We start from the raw sequence: 15381 nt of genomic DNA, 5'->3' as shown, positions 1-15381 counted from the left end.
CAAGAAAAATAAGTCAATCACAGTATGAAAAAGCTTAGTGGCAATTCTTTAATGAACCCACTGTAAAAGATAACTGGGCTTCTATAATTTCTTGATTCATCCAGATTCAGTAGCTAATACATTCTTAAGACACACCAAAAGTACCTTTCTAGAAATAGAAACATATTATTTTAAGCCATTAATCATGCCAGAAGGTCAAACTACATTAAACACGTAGCCATGAAAAAACTGCAGATAGCAGCTGGAGGGCACAGAACAAGTCTGAAACTCCTTCAAATTTGATTAAAATCATTCTCTCTTTACAGAACTATCTTACAGTTCCAGGAAACTCACATTTGTGAAGCTTTTCTTTAACTGTTTCAGAGTTTATTCACTGGTAATACCTATCCCCAAGGGTTTTTATAGAAAAATAACCTAATGCAATGTTTTAACATTGCAGTATGTACAAATGGTATTAACACCAGATACAAACAAGAAAGTAACCAAAAATCTTTAAAAAATAAATAAATAAAAGCTTTGGAATGAAAGTTCTACAGGAGATTTGAAAAATTCAGTAACTTCTGTAAATATATTCATGTACATGTTTAGGGTAGTGAACATGTTTAAGAATGATCTCGGAAAGACCTAATCTTTCAGCTCTGACTGCACATCAATCATGAAATGAAGACTGAGGAAGAGCTGCCATGCACAGTTCATCTTCAAATGTTTGGACTGCTTACTGTTTGTTTTTTTTGCAATTTTTTTTTTTCGGCCGGGGCTGGGTTTGAACCCGCCACCTCCAGCATATGGGGCCGGTGCCTAACTCCTTTGAGTCACAGGTGCCACCCTTACTGTTTGTTTTTAATGAAATCTCAGTTGAAACATGAGTTGTCTCTATCAGCTGACCAAATATTCTACAGTCACAGAATTAGCTCAGAAAAATCACTAAATAAGCAGCAACAAACGCCATGTTCAGAATATGTTAGGTTTTCAGTTTTCAACCAAAAAATTATGAGACACAATAGTAAAATGTGGCTCACATATTGGGGGGGAGTTTGAGAGGGAGGGGAAAGCAGTCAGTACAAACTATTTCTAAAGAAGCCCAGAAACTGGACTTTGCAACCAAGGACTTTACATCATCTACTATGATTATGTTTAAAAAATGAAAGAAAAATAATTTTTTTTATTTTATAACTTGTATATTCTAAGCAATACTTTCACTCTACCATTCTTGCTGTCACCACTATTTCTATCTATTGAATGACTACAATATGCAGATCTGTCCCTTCCCTCCCATCACTACTCCTTTCCATTCTCTCTCTTTTTTTTTTTTTTGAGAGAAGTCTCACTTTGTCTCCCTTGGTAGAGTTACAATGCATCATAGCTCACTGCAAACTCAAACTCCTGGCCTCAGCCTCCCCTTCCCGAGTAGCTGGACTACCGGCACCCACCACAACACTCAACTATTCTTAGAGACAAAGTCTTGCTCTGGCTTAAGCCGGTCTTGACCTCCTGAGCTAGGCGATCCACCTGCTTCACCCCCAGAAGTCTAGAATTGTAGGCATGAGCCTCTCTGCCCCGCCCCCAATATGGAACTTTCAATAACAAAATGAAACAAAGCATCCTGCAGGCCTGGGGAATTTGCAGACTTAAGGCCATCTAAGGTTTTCAAGTTTTCTTACTTGTGGCCTTTTGACTGAATCCAAATTTTACCAAACAAATTCTAATATCAAAAGGGGGTACAGAAAGGATCACACAAAAAAGCATAACTGAACTCAAGTGGTGTGGGAGGGGAAGGAGGAGGACTCAAAAAGAGAGGAGAGAAGGGGATTGGTGTGTTCTCACCTAATAAGCACAAGGTAAAGGTATATGGCACATCCCTTGGGTAAGGGACACGACTGCAACTTGTAGTCTAGGTAACAAACCCAAACAATGTATCTTAATCAACTATATCCTCATATTAATTTAAAATAAAGTAAAATAAAATAATTTTTTAAAAAAGATCTAACAGAAAGATGAAGCTTTTTTCTTTTTTTTTAGAGACAGTCTCACTTTATTGCCCATAGTAGAGTGCTGTGCTGTCACAGCTCACAGCAACCACCAGCTCTTGGGCTTAGGCGATTCTCTTGCTTCAGCCTCCTGAGTAGCTGAGACTATAGGCACCCACAATGCCCGGCTTTTTTTTTGTTGCAGTTTGGCCAGGGCCGTGTTTCAACCCTCCACCCTCAGTATATGGGGCCTACGCCCTACTCACTGAGCCACAGGTGCCGTCCAAGATAAAGCTTTTCTTGGCTGCGGGCTCCCCAACTCCACTAGACCTAACAGATATCTACAGAATTTCACATAGTAACTAGAGAATAAAAACACAAACACAGAAATACTTTCATAATATAGTTAAATAATGAGTTCCAATAGGTAAAAATCAAATAGATTTCCTACAAAATGAGCAGTTTCAAGGCTGAAATTACAGAAGACAATTACTATTGTCTTTTCATATTCTTCAATTTAAATTTTATAGCACACATTTTTACAATAGTCTGTACTTGTGCATGATTTCGCTTTCCACTACTAAAATTTAAACCTAAGAATAGAAGGGGTCACTTCATATTGGTCAAGGAAACAATATAAGAGGATATTCCAATTTTAAATATTTACACACCCAATTTAAAAGCTCCCAGATTTATGAAACAGACCTTGATTGGTCAAACCTCAACAAATTTAAACAAATAGAAATTATAACTTGCATATTCTCAGACCACAAGACAATAAAGGTAGAACTCAACAAAAATATTCATCCACACAGAAAGGCATGGAAATTAAATAACCTTATGCAGAATGATAGTTGGGTCTGGAAGAAATAAAGGAGGAAATTATCAAATTCTTCAAACATAACAAAAATGAAACTGTAAGTTACCAAAACCTGTGAGATACAGCAAAAGCAGTGTTAAGAGGGAAATTTATAACACTAAATGCCTACATCCAAAAAGCAGAAAGGGAGCACATCCACAAACTCATGAACCATCTTACAGAAGCGGAAAAAGAAGTAAAATCTAATCTCAAACCCAGCAGAAGAAAAGAAATAATCAAAATTAAATCAGAGACTAATGAAATTGAAAGCAAAAGAATAATTCAGAAAATCAATACAAAAAGGTTGTTCTTCAAAAAATAAATAAAATCAATAAACCTTTTGCCAGGTTAACTAGACACGGAAAAGTGAAATCTCTAATAACCTCAATCAGTGGCTCAGCACTTATAGCTCAAGCGGCTAAGGCGCCAGACACATCATACATCAGAGCTGGCAGGTTCAAATCCAGCCTGGGCCTGCCAAACAACAATAACAATTACAACCAAAAAATAGCTAGGCATGTGGCAGGTGCCTGTAGTCCCAGCTACTTGGGAGGCTGAGGTAAGAGAATAGCTTAAGAGTTGGAGGTTGCTGTGAGCCATGATGCCACAACACTATCCAGGGCGACAGGTTGATGTTCTGTTTCAAAAAAAAAAAACAACACTTCAATCAGAAATAAAAAGGGGAAATAACAACAGATGTCACTGAGGTACAAGAATTATCTCTGACTACTATCAAAAACTCAAAAACTCTATACTCAGAAATTTGACAACATGGATGAAATGGATCAATACCTGCAATCATACCCTCTCCTTAGACTTAACCAAGAATAAATAGATTTCTTGAACAGACCAATTTCAAGCACTGAGGTTGAAGAAACCATAAAAAATCTCCCAACAAAAAATGCCCTGGTTTAGATGGCTTCACACCAGAATTCTATCAAACCTTTAAAGAAGAGCTTATACCTATACTGTAGAAATTATTCCAAAAAATTGAGAAGAAATTTTCCTCAATAGCTGATGTCTTATGAAGCAAACATCACCTGGATACCAAATCAGGAAAAGACCAACTAAAAAGGAGAATTTTAGACCAATTTCACTAATTAATATAGAGGCAAAAATTCTCAGTAAAATCCTACCCAATAGGCTCAATGCCTGTGTCTCAAGCAGCTAAGGTGTCAGCCACATACATCTGAGCTGGCAGGTTCAAATCCAGCCTGGGCTCGCCTAACAACAATGATGGCTGCAACAAAAAATAGCCGGGCATTGTGGTGGGCACCTGTAATCCCAGCTACTTGGGAGAATTGCTTGAGCCCAGGAGTTGGAGGTTGCTGTGAGCTGTGATGCCATGGCATTCTACCCAGGGCAACAGTCTGAGGCACTGTCTCAGAAAACAAACAAACAAAAAAAAATCTAGCCAATAGATTATAGGTGCATAGTAAAAAAATTATATATCACAATCAAGTTAAGTTTCATCCCAGTGATGCAAGATTGGTTGAACATACAAAGTCCATAAACGTAATTCACTATTATCAACAGAAGCAAAAACAAGACCATATGATCCTCTAAACAGATGCAGAAAAAGCATTTGATAAAATTAAGCATCCTTTTCTAGTAAGAACACTTAAGAAAATAGGCAAAAGTGGCACATTTCTTAAGCTGACTGAGGCCATTTATGACAAACCCACAGCTAACATCATACTGAATGGAGTAAAACTGAAAGCTTTTCCACTGGAACCAGACAAGGATGTCCTCAATCACTATTATTCAACATAGTGTTGGAAGTTCTAGCCAATTTACAATCAGGCAAGAGACAGAAATCAAAGGCATCCAAATGGGGGAAGAGGAGGTCAAACTCTCACTCTTTGCGAATGATCAAATCATCTTATACCTAGAGAACCACAAAGACTCAACCACAAGACTGCTGGAAATGATCAAAAAATACAGTAATGTCTCAGGATATAAAAGCAATCAATAACCTTTGCATTATGCCAACAAAAGGGAAGTTGAGAAGCTAATCAAGGATACAATGCCCTTCATAATAGCTTTAAAAAAAAAAAAGGAGTACCTAGGAATATACCTAATTAAAGAGGTGAAAGACCTCTACAAAGAGGATTATATAACCTAAGAGAAGAAATAGCAAAAGATAATTAAAAAATGGAAGAACAGCCAAACTGCAACAAAAAACAGCAAGGCGTTGTGGCAGGCGCCTGTAGTCCCAGCTACTCTGGAGGCTGAGGCAAGAGAATCGCCTAAGCCCAAGAGCTGTAGGTTGCTGTGAGTTGTGACACCACAGCACTCTACCAAGGGTGACAAAGTGAGATTCTGTCTCTAAAACAACAACAACAACAAAAAAAAAAAAACAGAAAAATATACCATGTTCATGGCTGGGAAGAATGAACATTGTTAAAATGTCTATACTTCCCAAAGCAATCTATAGATTCAATGCAATCCCCATTAAAATAATAACATCATACTTTCAAGATCTGGACCAAAATAATTCTTCATCTTGTATGGAATCAGAAAAAAAAACCCATATAGCCAAGACAATTCTTAGTATTAAAAACAGAGCAGAAGGCATCAGCCTACCAGACTTTAGACTATCTTACAGGTCCACAGAGATCAAACACCATGGTATTGGCACAAAAATAGAGGCACAGACATCTGTACCCAAACAGAAAACCATGAGATCAAACTAATATCATGCTAGTCAAGGTGGCTTAAGTCTATTATCCCAGCACTTGGGAGGCCCAGGCAGGCAGACTGCCTGAGCTCACAGGTTGAAGACCAGCTTGAGCCAGAGCAAGACTTATCTCTAAAAATAGTTGGGTGTTGTGATGGGCATCTGTGATCCCAGCTACTTGGGAGGCTGAGGCAAGAGAATCACTTAAGACCAAGAGTTTGAAGTTGCTGTGAGCTGTGATGCTACAGCACTCTACTGAGGGCAACATAGTGAGACTGTCTCAAAAAAAAAATGGCGACTTCACATTTTTTGTAATGTCCTGGATGGAGTTGAAACACATTCTTCTTCTTCTTTTTTTTTTAGAGACAGAGTCTCATTTTGTCGCCCTTGGTAGAGTGCCGAGGCATCACAGTTCACGGCAACCTCCAGCTCTTGGGCTTAGGCGATTCTCTTACCTCAGCCTTCCAAGTAGGTGGGACTATATGCACCCACCAGGGCTGGGTTTGAACCCACCACCCTTGGTATATGGGGCCAGCGCTCTACTCAGTGAACCACAGGCGCTGCCCGAAACACATTCTTCTTAGTACAGTATTACAAGAGTGGAAAAGCAAATATCCAATGTACTCAATACTAACATGAAGTCAGTACATGATCTGACGCCGATCCAACTAGGAAAAACTCATTTCAATTCAAGTTGGGGGGAGGGGCAATGAGGGAAGAAGAGAGGAAGGGGGTTAAGGTGCTCTCACAGAATGGGCATGGGGTAGGGTTTGACATAGCTATTGGGTGTGGAACATAACCACAAGAGGACTCTACCTTACAAAATCGAATTTTCTGACCCTCACATTAACCTGAAATAAATTTAATTAAAAAAGAAAAAATAAATAAAAGATTTGACTTATTCAACTATGTACCCTAGATAATGGCTTCCTAGATTGTAAGAAAGACTTTTAAATTTTCTTACGAAATAACTGATGTCAATAAGGTTAATTAAATTTTGTTTTGCCAAATCAGACCACTAATACAAACAACTATCATTCTCACTTTAAGGTAATTTAAGAAACATTTCAAAAGGAAAACCATTTAGCCCCTCCCAAAACAGCACACCTACATGTATTCTCATTTCACTATAGCAGTGAAAACAGAAGCCTGCACCAGTAATACTTCACAAACTGATATTTTGGAACCATAATCCCTGAAATATTTAGCTCAATGTCTAAAACACAGACCACCTTCAAATGACTGGGAACAGAATGGTCTACAGTATTCATCCAAAACTAACATAAGAGAACATTAACTGCATATTATTTTTAAAATAAAACAAAAGAATAAGAAACAATGTTGAAAAAAAAAAAACTTTCAAAAAAGAAACAATGTTGAACCAGTCTTCCCACAAAATAATTGTACCATTAACTAATTGTGAGAATTTCTCTAAAGATGAAAATACTACAGTGTCAAACACAACTGTCTTTTAATAAATGCTGATGGTTTTTCATTCCAAGGTAGCTAACTAAAGATATTCTTTTTTTTTTTTTTTTTTTGTAGAGACAGAGTCTCACTTTATGGCCCTCGGTAGAGTGCCATGGCATCACACAGCTCACAGCAACCTCCAACTCCTGGGTTTAAGTGATTCTCTTGTCTCAGCCTCCCGAGTAGCTGGGACTACAGGTGCCCGCCACAACGCCCAGCTATTTTTTGGTTGCAGTTCAGCCGGGGCAGGGTATGAACCCGCCACCCTCGGTATATGGGGCCGGTACCCTACCGACTGAGCCACAGGCGCCTCCCCTAAAGATATTCTTTATCTACTTAGAAGAACCAGTAATAGTGGGCAGTCATCTCATGGGAGTTCAACAGAGAAATGAAAGGAAACTTGAGATTCTAAGAAGGAGGAAGTTCACAAGACACTCACATGCAGAGCTGGATGAAAACCAAACGTGAATTCTCAATATAGGAGACAGTGACTGTCTTCTGTGGTCTACTTTCCCACTGGAGAATTGAAAAATCCAGGCCATGGGAGACCTCCTTGACCCTTCCAAGGCCTGGATCTACCCTGACGAGGGGCCAGAAGACTATAAGAAGGAACTGCTCTGGGAAGTATCCTTAATTCTTCCCCTGACCTAGACACCTACAGTAAGATTATTATCTTAGCCAGATCTCAGCTTTTAGCAAGCTGTGCAAGGTCCAGAGAGCTAGAGACATGACAGTCTATGGTACTGGACTCAGGATAAAGGTTAGGGAACAGGAAATTGAGTGGGGGAGCAGCTCTTGCAGCCAAAATTGTGAAAAGAAAGTGGTATGGGCTCCAGTTGTTAGAGCTGGAACCAATTAGCCCCCTTTTCAGTCCTCCCCAACCTGGTGAGAGGAAGAATAGACCTAAAGCCTTAGTATTGAGCTGGGCTGTGGTGTGGACCATAAGCAAATTGTAGTAACTGAATGAATACCACGGTTGTAATGGGGCAGGGAGCCCAGCTGGAAGTAAGCAAAGTGGGAACAAAGCAGGTCCCACTCCTGCTAGCAAGGCCTATAGCCACTGGGTCTGTCCCTTCCTCCTCAGGCTGACAACTTGGTCCAGTGTTTGTGGTCACCCCTCACCAAGGCATTTCACCAGCTCTCTGAGAATGCCCCACCACATGCATCATGGCTAATGTATGTTCCCACTATTGGTGAGGTCCTGAATGCAAACTTTCCTAGACCAACTACAACCAATCATTCTAGCCCTCCACCCCGCTACCTCTGCCCCTGAGCCAGAGCACAGAATCCAGATCCTGGGTGTTCCACTGCTAAACCAACACTTGGCATATGGAGCACATCTATGGAGAACAAAGGTTAAGCTCAAATCCTATCACCAACATCTTAATAGTTGGCTCTTACCCATAGGTACCACTTACTTGTCTGAAGCTGACCAAAATGCCTATTCGAACAAAAAGTAACAAAAGAGAAGAGTACAAAAAAGTGAAAAGAGCATCTCACCACCATTCCTGTCCCCAGTGCCCATGGCACCCTAGCTGCCCAGGTGGTCAAAAGCCTGCTCACCTACCCTGTACACTGCTACTATCACCGGCATTTTAAAAAGCCCATCAGAGGACCCAATGTTGGACTGACTAGAATTGCCAATTCAGGTGGCTATAAAAGATGCTCCATACCACAAAAATAGACACACTTAGCCCACTGCTACTACCACTAAAACTTGAAGGACTAATAAGGCATTCTAGTCTCCAGCATAACATTAGCATACACTCCACCGATAACCACAGACTCAAAGGAATCCACAGAGAACACTAAGATTGTTTAAAGCAAAGATATCATACAGAATAGTTAGCCACCGCACATACAAGAAAAGCCAAATAGCTTAATCCAACCAACTTCATAGTCACATGTTTAAGAATAAAAGTACTTCTCATGGAGGGGGGGAAGTAAACAAATAAAAACAAGTTGAAGTTAGACAACCATTTCTTCTACCTGAAATATGGTAGAAGAGAAAAAAAATAGCATGTAACTTGCTTCAGATACGAAGAAACCAATAAAGTTACAAGAAGCATATAAAAGCAAGGTATTCTGAGACTCTCAGGTATATAATTCTCTAGTAATCAATCTTAATGAAAAAGAAATCCTGGAAATTCCACGTTAACAAATTCAAAACACTAGGGGCAGCACCTGTGGCTCAGTGGGTAGGGCCCCGGCCCCATAAGTGGCAGGTTCAAACCCAGCCCTGGCCAAACTGCAACAAAAAAAATAGCCGGGCATGGTGGCGGGTGCCTGTAGTCCCAGGTATTCAGGAAGAGATACCACCTAAGACCAGGAGTTGGAGGTTGCTGTGAGCTGTGATGGGACAGGACTCTACCAAGGGCACAAAGTAAGACTATGTTTCTATTAAAAAAAAAAAAAAAGAAAGAAAGAAAAAAGAAATTCAAAACACTGATTTTAAAGAAGTCAATGAAAGGCAAGTAAAATGAGAAAACAAATATAAAAACAATTACAAACTCAACTCAGGATATGCAAGAGATATTTTAAAAGGACACAGATATCTTTTTAAAAAAATAAAATTTAGAAACCAAAAAATAAATTAAGGAATTAGAAAATACATTTGAAAGCTTCCAGAACAGACTAGACCAAGCAGCAGGAAGAAACCCAGAACTTGAAGACAAATGTTGTGAAACCATCCAGTCAGATAAAAACAGGAAAAAAAGGAATGAATAAAGCCTTTGTGAGTTTGAGACTACATAGGCAACTGAACCAAAGAGCAGAAAGTTTAGAGAACCCTTTTAAAAAAATAACTAATGAGGCTCAGCACCTGTAGCTCAGTGGCTAGGGCACTGGAGTTGGCAGGTTCGAGCCCAGCCAGGGCTGCCAAACAACAATGACAACTGCAACCAAAAAATAGCCAGGCGTTGTAGTAGGAGCCTGTAGTCCCAACTAGTTGGGAGGCTGAGGAAAGAGAATTGCTTAAGCCCAAGAGTTTGAAGTTACTGTGACCTATGACACCACGGCACTCTACTGAGGGCAACATAGTGAGACTCTGTCTCAAAAAAAGAAAATAACAAATGAGAACTTCCCAAGCCTGGCAAGAGATTTAGACTACAAAAGAAGGACCAGCAATCTCCAGTCAGTACACTATAAAAATAACTAACACAGTATATTATAATCACATGGTCTAAAACCAAACTGAAAGGAAGAATTTTAAAATCACCAAGTCTAGTCACTTTTTTTTTATTGTTGGGGATTCATTGAGGGTACAATAAGCCAGTTTACACTGATTGCAATTGTTAGGTAAAGTCCCTCTTGCAATCATGTCTTGCCCCCATAAAGTGTGACACACACCAAGGCCCCACCCACCTCCCTCCTTCCCTCTTTCTGCTTCCCCCCCCCATAACCATAATTGTCATTAATTGTCCTCATATCAAAATTGACTACATAGGATTCATGCTTCTCCATTCTTGTGATGCTTTACTAAGAATAATGTCTTCCACGTCCATCCAGGTGAATACGAAGGATGTAAAGTCTCCATTTTTTTTAATGGCTGAATAGTATTCCATGGTATACATATACCACAGCTTGTTAATCCATTCCTGGGTTGGTGGGCATTTAGGCTGTTTCCACATTTTGGCAATTGTAAATTGAGCTGCAATAAACAGTCTAGTACAAGTGTCCTTATGATAAAAGGATTTCTTTCCTTCTGGGTAGATGCCCAGTAATGGGATTGCAGGATCAAATGGGAGGTCTAGCTTGAGTGCTTTGAGGTTTCTCCATACTTCCTTCCAGAAAGGTTGTACTAGTTTGCAGTCCCACCAGCAGTGTAAAAGTGTTCCCTTCCCTCCACATCCACGCCAGCATCTGTAGTTTTGAGATTTTGTGATATAGGCCATTCTCACTGGGGTTAGATGATATCTCAGGGTTGTTTTGATTTGCATTTCTCTAATATAGAGAGATGATGAACATTTTTTCATGTGTTTGTTAGCCATTCGTCTGTCATCTTTAGAGAAAGTTCTATTCATGTCTCTTGCCCATTCATATATGGGATTGTTGGCTTTTTTCATGTGGATTAATTTGAGTTCTCTATAGATCCTAGTTATCAAGCTTTTGTCTGATTGAAAATATGCAAATATCCTTTCCCATTGTGTAGTTTGTCTCTTTGCTTTGGTTATTGTCTCCTTAGCTGTACAGAAGCTCTTCAGTTTAATGTACTCCCATTTGTTTATTTTTGTTGTTGTTGCAATTGCCATGGCAGTCTTCTTCATGAAGTCTTTCCCCAGGCCAATATCTTCCAGTGTTTTCCCTATGCTTTCTTGGAGGATTTTCATTGTTTCATGCCTTAAATTTAAGTCCTTTATCCATCTTCAATCAATTTTTGTGAGTGGGGAAAGGTGTGGGTCCAGTTTCAGTCTTTTACATCCAGTTCTCCCAACACCATTTATTGAATAGGGAGTCTTTCCCCCAAGGTATGTTCTTGTTTGGTTTATCAAAGATTAGGTGGTTGTAAGATGTTAGTTTCATTTCTTGGTTTTCAATTCGATTCCAAGTGTCTATGTCTCTGTTTTTGTGCCAGTACCATGCTGTCTTGAGCACTATGGCTTTGTAGTACAGACTAAAATCTGGTATGATGATGCCCCCAGCTTTATTTTTGTTACAGAGAACTGCCTTAGCTATACAGGGAAGTCTAGTCACTTTTAATAGAAATCTCATCTGATTAACATCAGACTTCCCAGCAGAACAATGGTGTGGCATTTTCAAAGTGATGAAAGACAAAAGAAAAAAAATACTGGCTGTATAAGAAATAAACAAGGCATTCTTAAAACTGATTATATACCAACTGAAAGTTCAAAGATCTTATAAAATGTTCATATAAAGAAAAATGAGAAAGGAATCAAATGACAAGCCGACAAATTTCATCAATCACAAAGACAAGAGAATGAGGTAAAGAATTTTGTAAAATTTTCTATTTGTAAAAATAGAAAAAAATGACAGGAATAAAACTTCATATATTAATGTAAACTTTTTTTAAATGGATTAAATCCTGCACTTAAAAGATACAACTGGCTAAATGGCTTAAACGATATGATCTAACTATGTGCTCACACATAAAGACACAGACTGAAAGTAAAAGGCTAGGAAAGACACATCTACATGAAAAGCAAATAAGAGTAGTTATGCAAATTTTAAATCAAAACCAGTTGAAAAAATAACGGCAAAGAAAGTCATTATATAATGATAAAGGAATGAATTCAGCAGATATAACAATTCTAAACACATAGGCTTAAACAGTGGGTAGGGCACTGGCCCCATATACCAAGGGTGGCAGTTTCAAACCTGCCCCAGCCAAACTGCACAAAAAATAGCCGGGCGTTGTGGCGGGGGCCTGTAGTGCCAGCTGCTCAGGAGACTGAGGGAAAAGAATCGCCTAAGCCCAGGAGCTGGAGGTTGCTGTGAGCTATGACACCACAGCATTCTAACGAGGGCAACAAAGTGAGACTCTGTCTCCAAAAAAAAAGTAAACCTAGATTTATAAAACAAATATTACAAGATCTAAACAAAGAGAAAGATACCAATACATTACAAGAGTACTTCAACACCCCACGAACAGCATTAGATAAGTCATAAGAAAATGAACAAAAGAAATCATACTTAGACTTTACATGAAATAAAACATATGTTTATAAAACTTTCTACCCAATAATTCACTGACAGAAGCTAAATAATGTGTACAAAGATACATAATGTATGGAGTTATAGACTATGGACACAAAAAAGATGATGGTTCAGTGCCCACAGCACAGTAGTTAGGACATCAGCCATATACACGGAGGGTGGTGGTTTCAAACCCAGCCCGGACTAGTTAAACAACAATGACAACTGCAACAAAAAATAGCCAGGCATCCTGGCAGGTGCCTGTAGTCCAAGCTACTTGGAAGGCTCAGGCAAGAGAATTGCTTAAGCCCAGGAGTTTGAATTTGCTGTGAGTTGTGATGCCATAGCACTCTACCAAGGGAGACACAGTGAGACTCTGTCTCAAAAAAGAAAAACAAAGAAAGAAGAAGAGGTGGGAGGGGAGAGGATATTGAGAAATTACTTTGTAAGTACAATATATACATATACACTATTTGGGTGATGGATATAGTACAAAGCTCTGACTTCATCATTATGCAACCCACATACATAACAAAATTGCACTTGGACCCCGTAAGTTTATGCATATAAGTAAGTAAATGATGGCAGCACAATGGTGAGAAAACACACTGGACTAAAATTACTCAAATATTTTAATACTGTAACTTCCAAAAAATGACTTATTAAGTAAAAAAACACAATACAGGGGCGGCGCCTGTGGCTCAGTGAGCAGGGCGCCGGCCCCATATGCCGAGGGTGGCGGGTTCAAACCCAGCCCGGCCAAACTGCAACAAAAAAAAAAAAATAGCCGGGCGTTGCGGCGGGCGCCTGTAGTCCCAGCTACTTGGGAGGCTGAGGCAGGAGAATTGCCTAAGCCCAGGAGTTGGAGGTTGCTGTGAGCTGTGTGACGCCACGGCACTCTACTGAGGGCAATAAAGTGAAACTCTGTCTCTACAAAAAAAAAAAAAAAAAACAATACAAATTAAAAAGTAACTTTTACCTGATAGTCTCGTAGACCAACCAATATAATATCTGAGGTATTTATCCAAACCTATGAAAGAAAATTTAGTGAACATTATTAACTTTAAAATGAAAATTAAACCTCATGATTGCATTATTGTACACAGCTATGATTTAATAAAAATAAAAAATTAAAAAATTAAAATTAAAAGTAGCAAAGTTAAATGAGTCTTCCAACAAAACATTGTATTCATCTACCACAGAAAAAGTATTAAGTATTAGAGAAAAACTATTTACACATAAGTACACATACACAGTAGTAGTTTGTAATTTATGGGACTTAAGCTATATTAAGAAAAAAACTACATTACACACTTGAATTTGTTCAATTTTTAAATTTTTTTAGGATATTAAAAATAATAGTTTTATTTCAACTATTCAAGAGTTTAAAATTCTAGATAAATGATCACTGTCATGAAAATTAAAGACAATCACAAAATACTACATGACATGTAGTTATCCAAAATATGCAGTCAAACACTCTACCGCTAAGCTATACCTCCTAACCATCCAAAATATGAAAAAATTACCTATGTAGACAGTCACACAGCAACCAATCTTCATAAATACAGTCCCTGCTACAGTTTAAATTATTTTGTATTCCCCCCACTTAGGTTGAAATCCTTACTCCTGTTATTAGAAAGCAGGGTCTTGGGTCGGAGTCCATAGCTCACATACAATGACCACACACACTGAGGCTGGTGGGTTTGAGCTCAGGATGGGCCTGCCCAACAACAATGACAACTGCAACCAAAAAATAGCTGGGCACAGTGGTGGGAACCTGCAGTCCCAGCTACCCTGGAGGCTGAGCCAAGAGAATCACTTGAGCCCAAGAGTTTGAGCTGTGACGCCACGGCACTCTACCAAGGGCGACAAAGTGAGACTCTGTCTCATAAAAAAAGAAAAAGAAAAGAAAGTAGTGTCATGGGGGCACTGGCCACATACACCTGGGATGGAGTGTTCAAACCTGGCCCAGGCCAGCTAAACAATGACAAAAGCAACAACAAAAAAAAAATAGCTGGGCGTGTGGTGGGCTCTTGTAGTCCCAGCTACTTGGGAGTCTGAGGCAAGAGAATCGCTTACCAAGAGTTTGATATTGCTGTGAGCTTTGATGCTACAGCATTCTACTGACAGCAACAACAAAAAAAGGAAGTAGGACCTTGGGGTGTAATTAGGTCAACAAGGCAGAGCTTGAAGAAACTTATAAGAGGCTTGATGGGGCTTAGCATGCTCATCTGTTTTCACACGACATTAAGATTTAACAAGGTGGCTTGGTGCCTGTAGCACAGTGGTTATGGCACCAGCCACATACAGCTAGGCTGGTGGATTCAAACCCTGCCTGGGCCAGCTAAACAATAATGAACAACTGCAACAAAAAACATCTGGGTGTTGTGGTGAGCGCCTATAGTCCCAGCAACTTGGGAGGCTGAGGCAAGAGAACGCATGAGTCCAAGGGTTAGAGGTTGCTGTGAGCAGTGACACCACAGCAATCTATGGAGGGCGACATAGTGAGACTGTCTAACCAAAAAATAAAAAAATAAAAAAATTTAACAAGGAGACCACACCATCAGAATGTATGCCATCACTAGAAACTGAATCTAACTTGATCTTGCATTTTCCTTTCTCCAAAATAAGAATTAAGACCAGTCCTAGAAGTGCCATTACTTCGCAAGACACCAAAAGTTTTTTTAACATAAAATTAGAGTTGAAGAAGCTTTTAAACAATCTGATCTATATAAATCTGTCTTATGTTC

At 39.2% G+C, this 15381-nt stretch overlaps 1 protein-coding gene across 2 annotated transcripts in view; it reads right to left on the bottom strand.

Moving 5' to 3' along the window:
• LOC128579139 (eukaryotic translation initiation factor 1A, X-chromosomal-like) overlaps positions 1 to 15381 on the bottom strand; it is a 31485-nt gene that overhangs the window by 8056 nt on the left and 8048 nt on the right. For both annotated transcript variants that reach the window (XM_053581387.1, XM_053581388.1), the window contains one exon: positions 13608 to 13658. In XM_053581387.1, the coding sequence (XP_053437362.1) occupies positions 13608 to 13658 (51 nt within the window). The remainder of the gene's footprint in view (positions 1 to 13607; positions 13659 to 15381) is intronic.

The sequence above is a fragment of the Nycticebus coucang genome, chromosome Y (assembly GCF_027406575.1).
Source record: "Nycticebus coucang isolate mNycCou1 chromosome Y, mNycCou1.pri, whole genome shotgun sequence".
Taxonomy (NCBI): Eukaryota; Metazoa; Chordata; class Mammalia; order Primates; family Lorisidae; genus Nycticebus; species Nycticebus coucang.
Note: the sequence above shows the minus strand (reverse complement) of the source record. Positions and strands in the feature narration are given on the sequence as shown.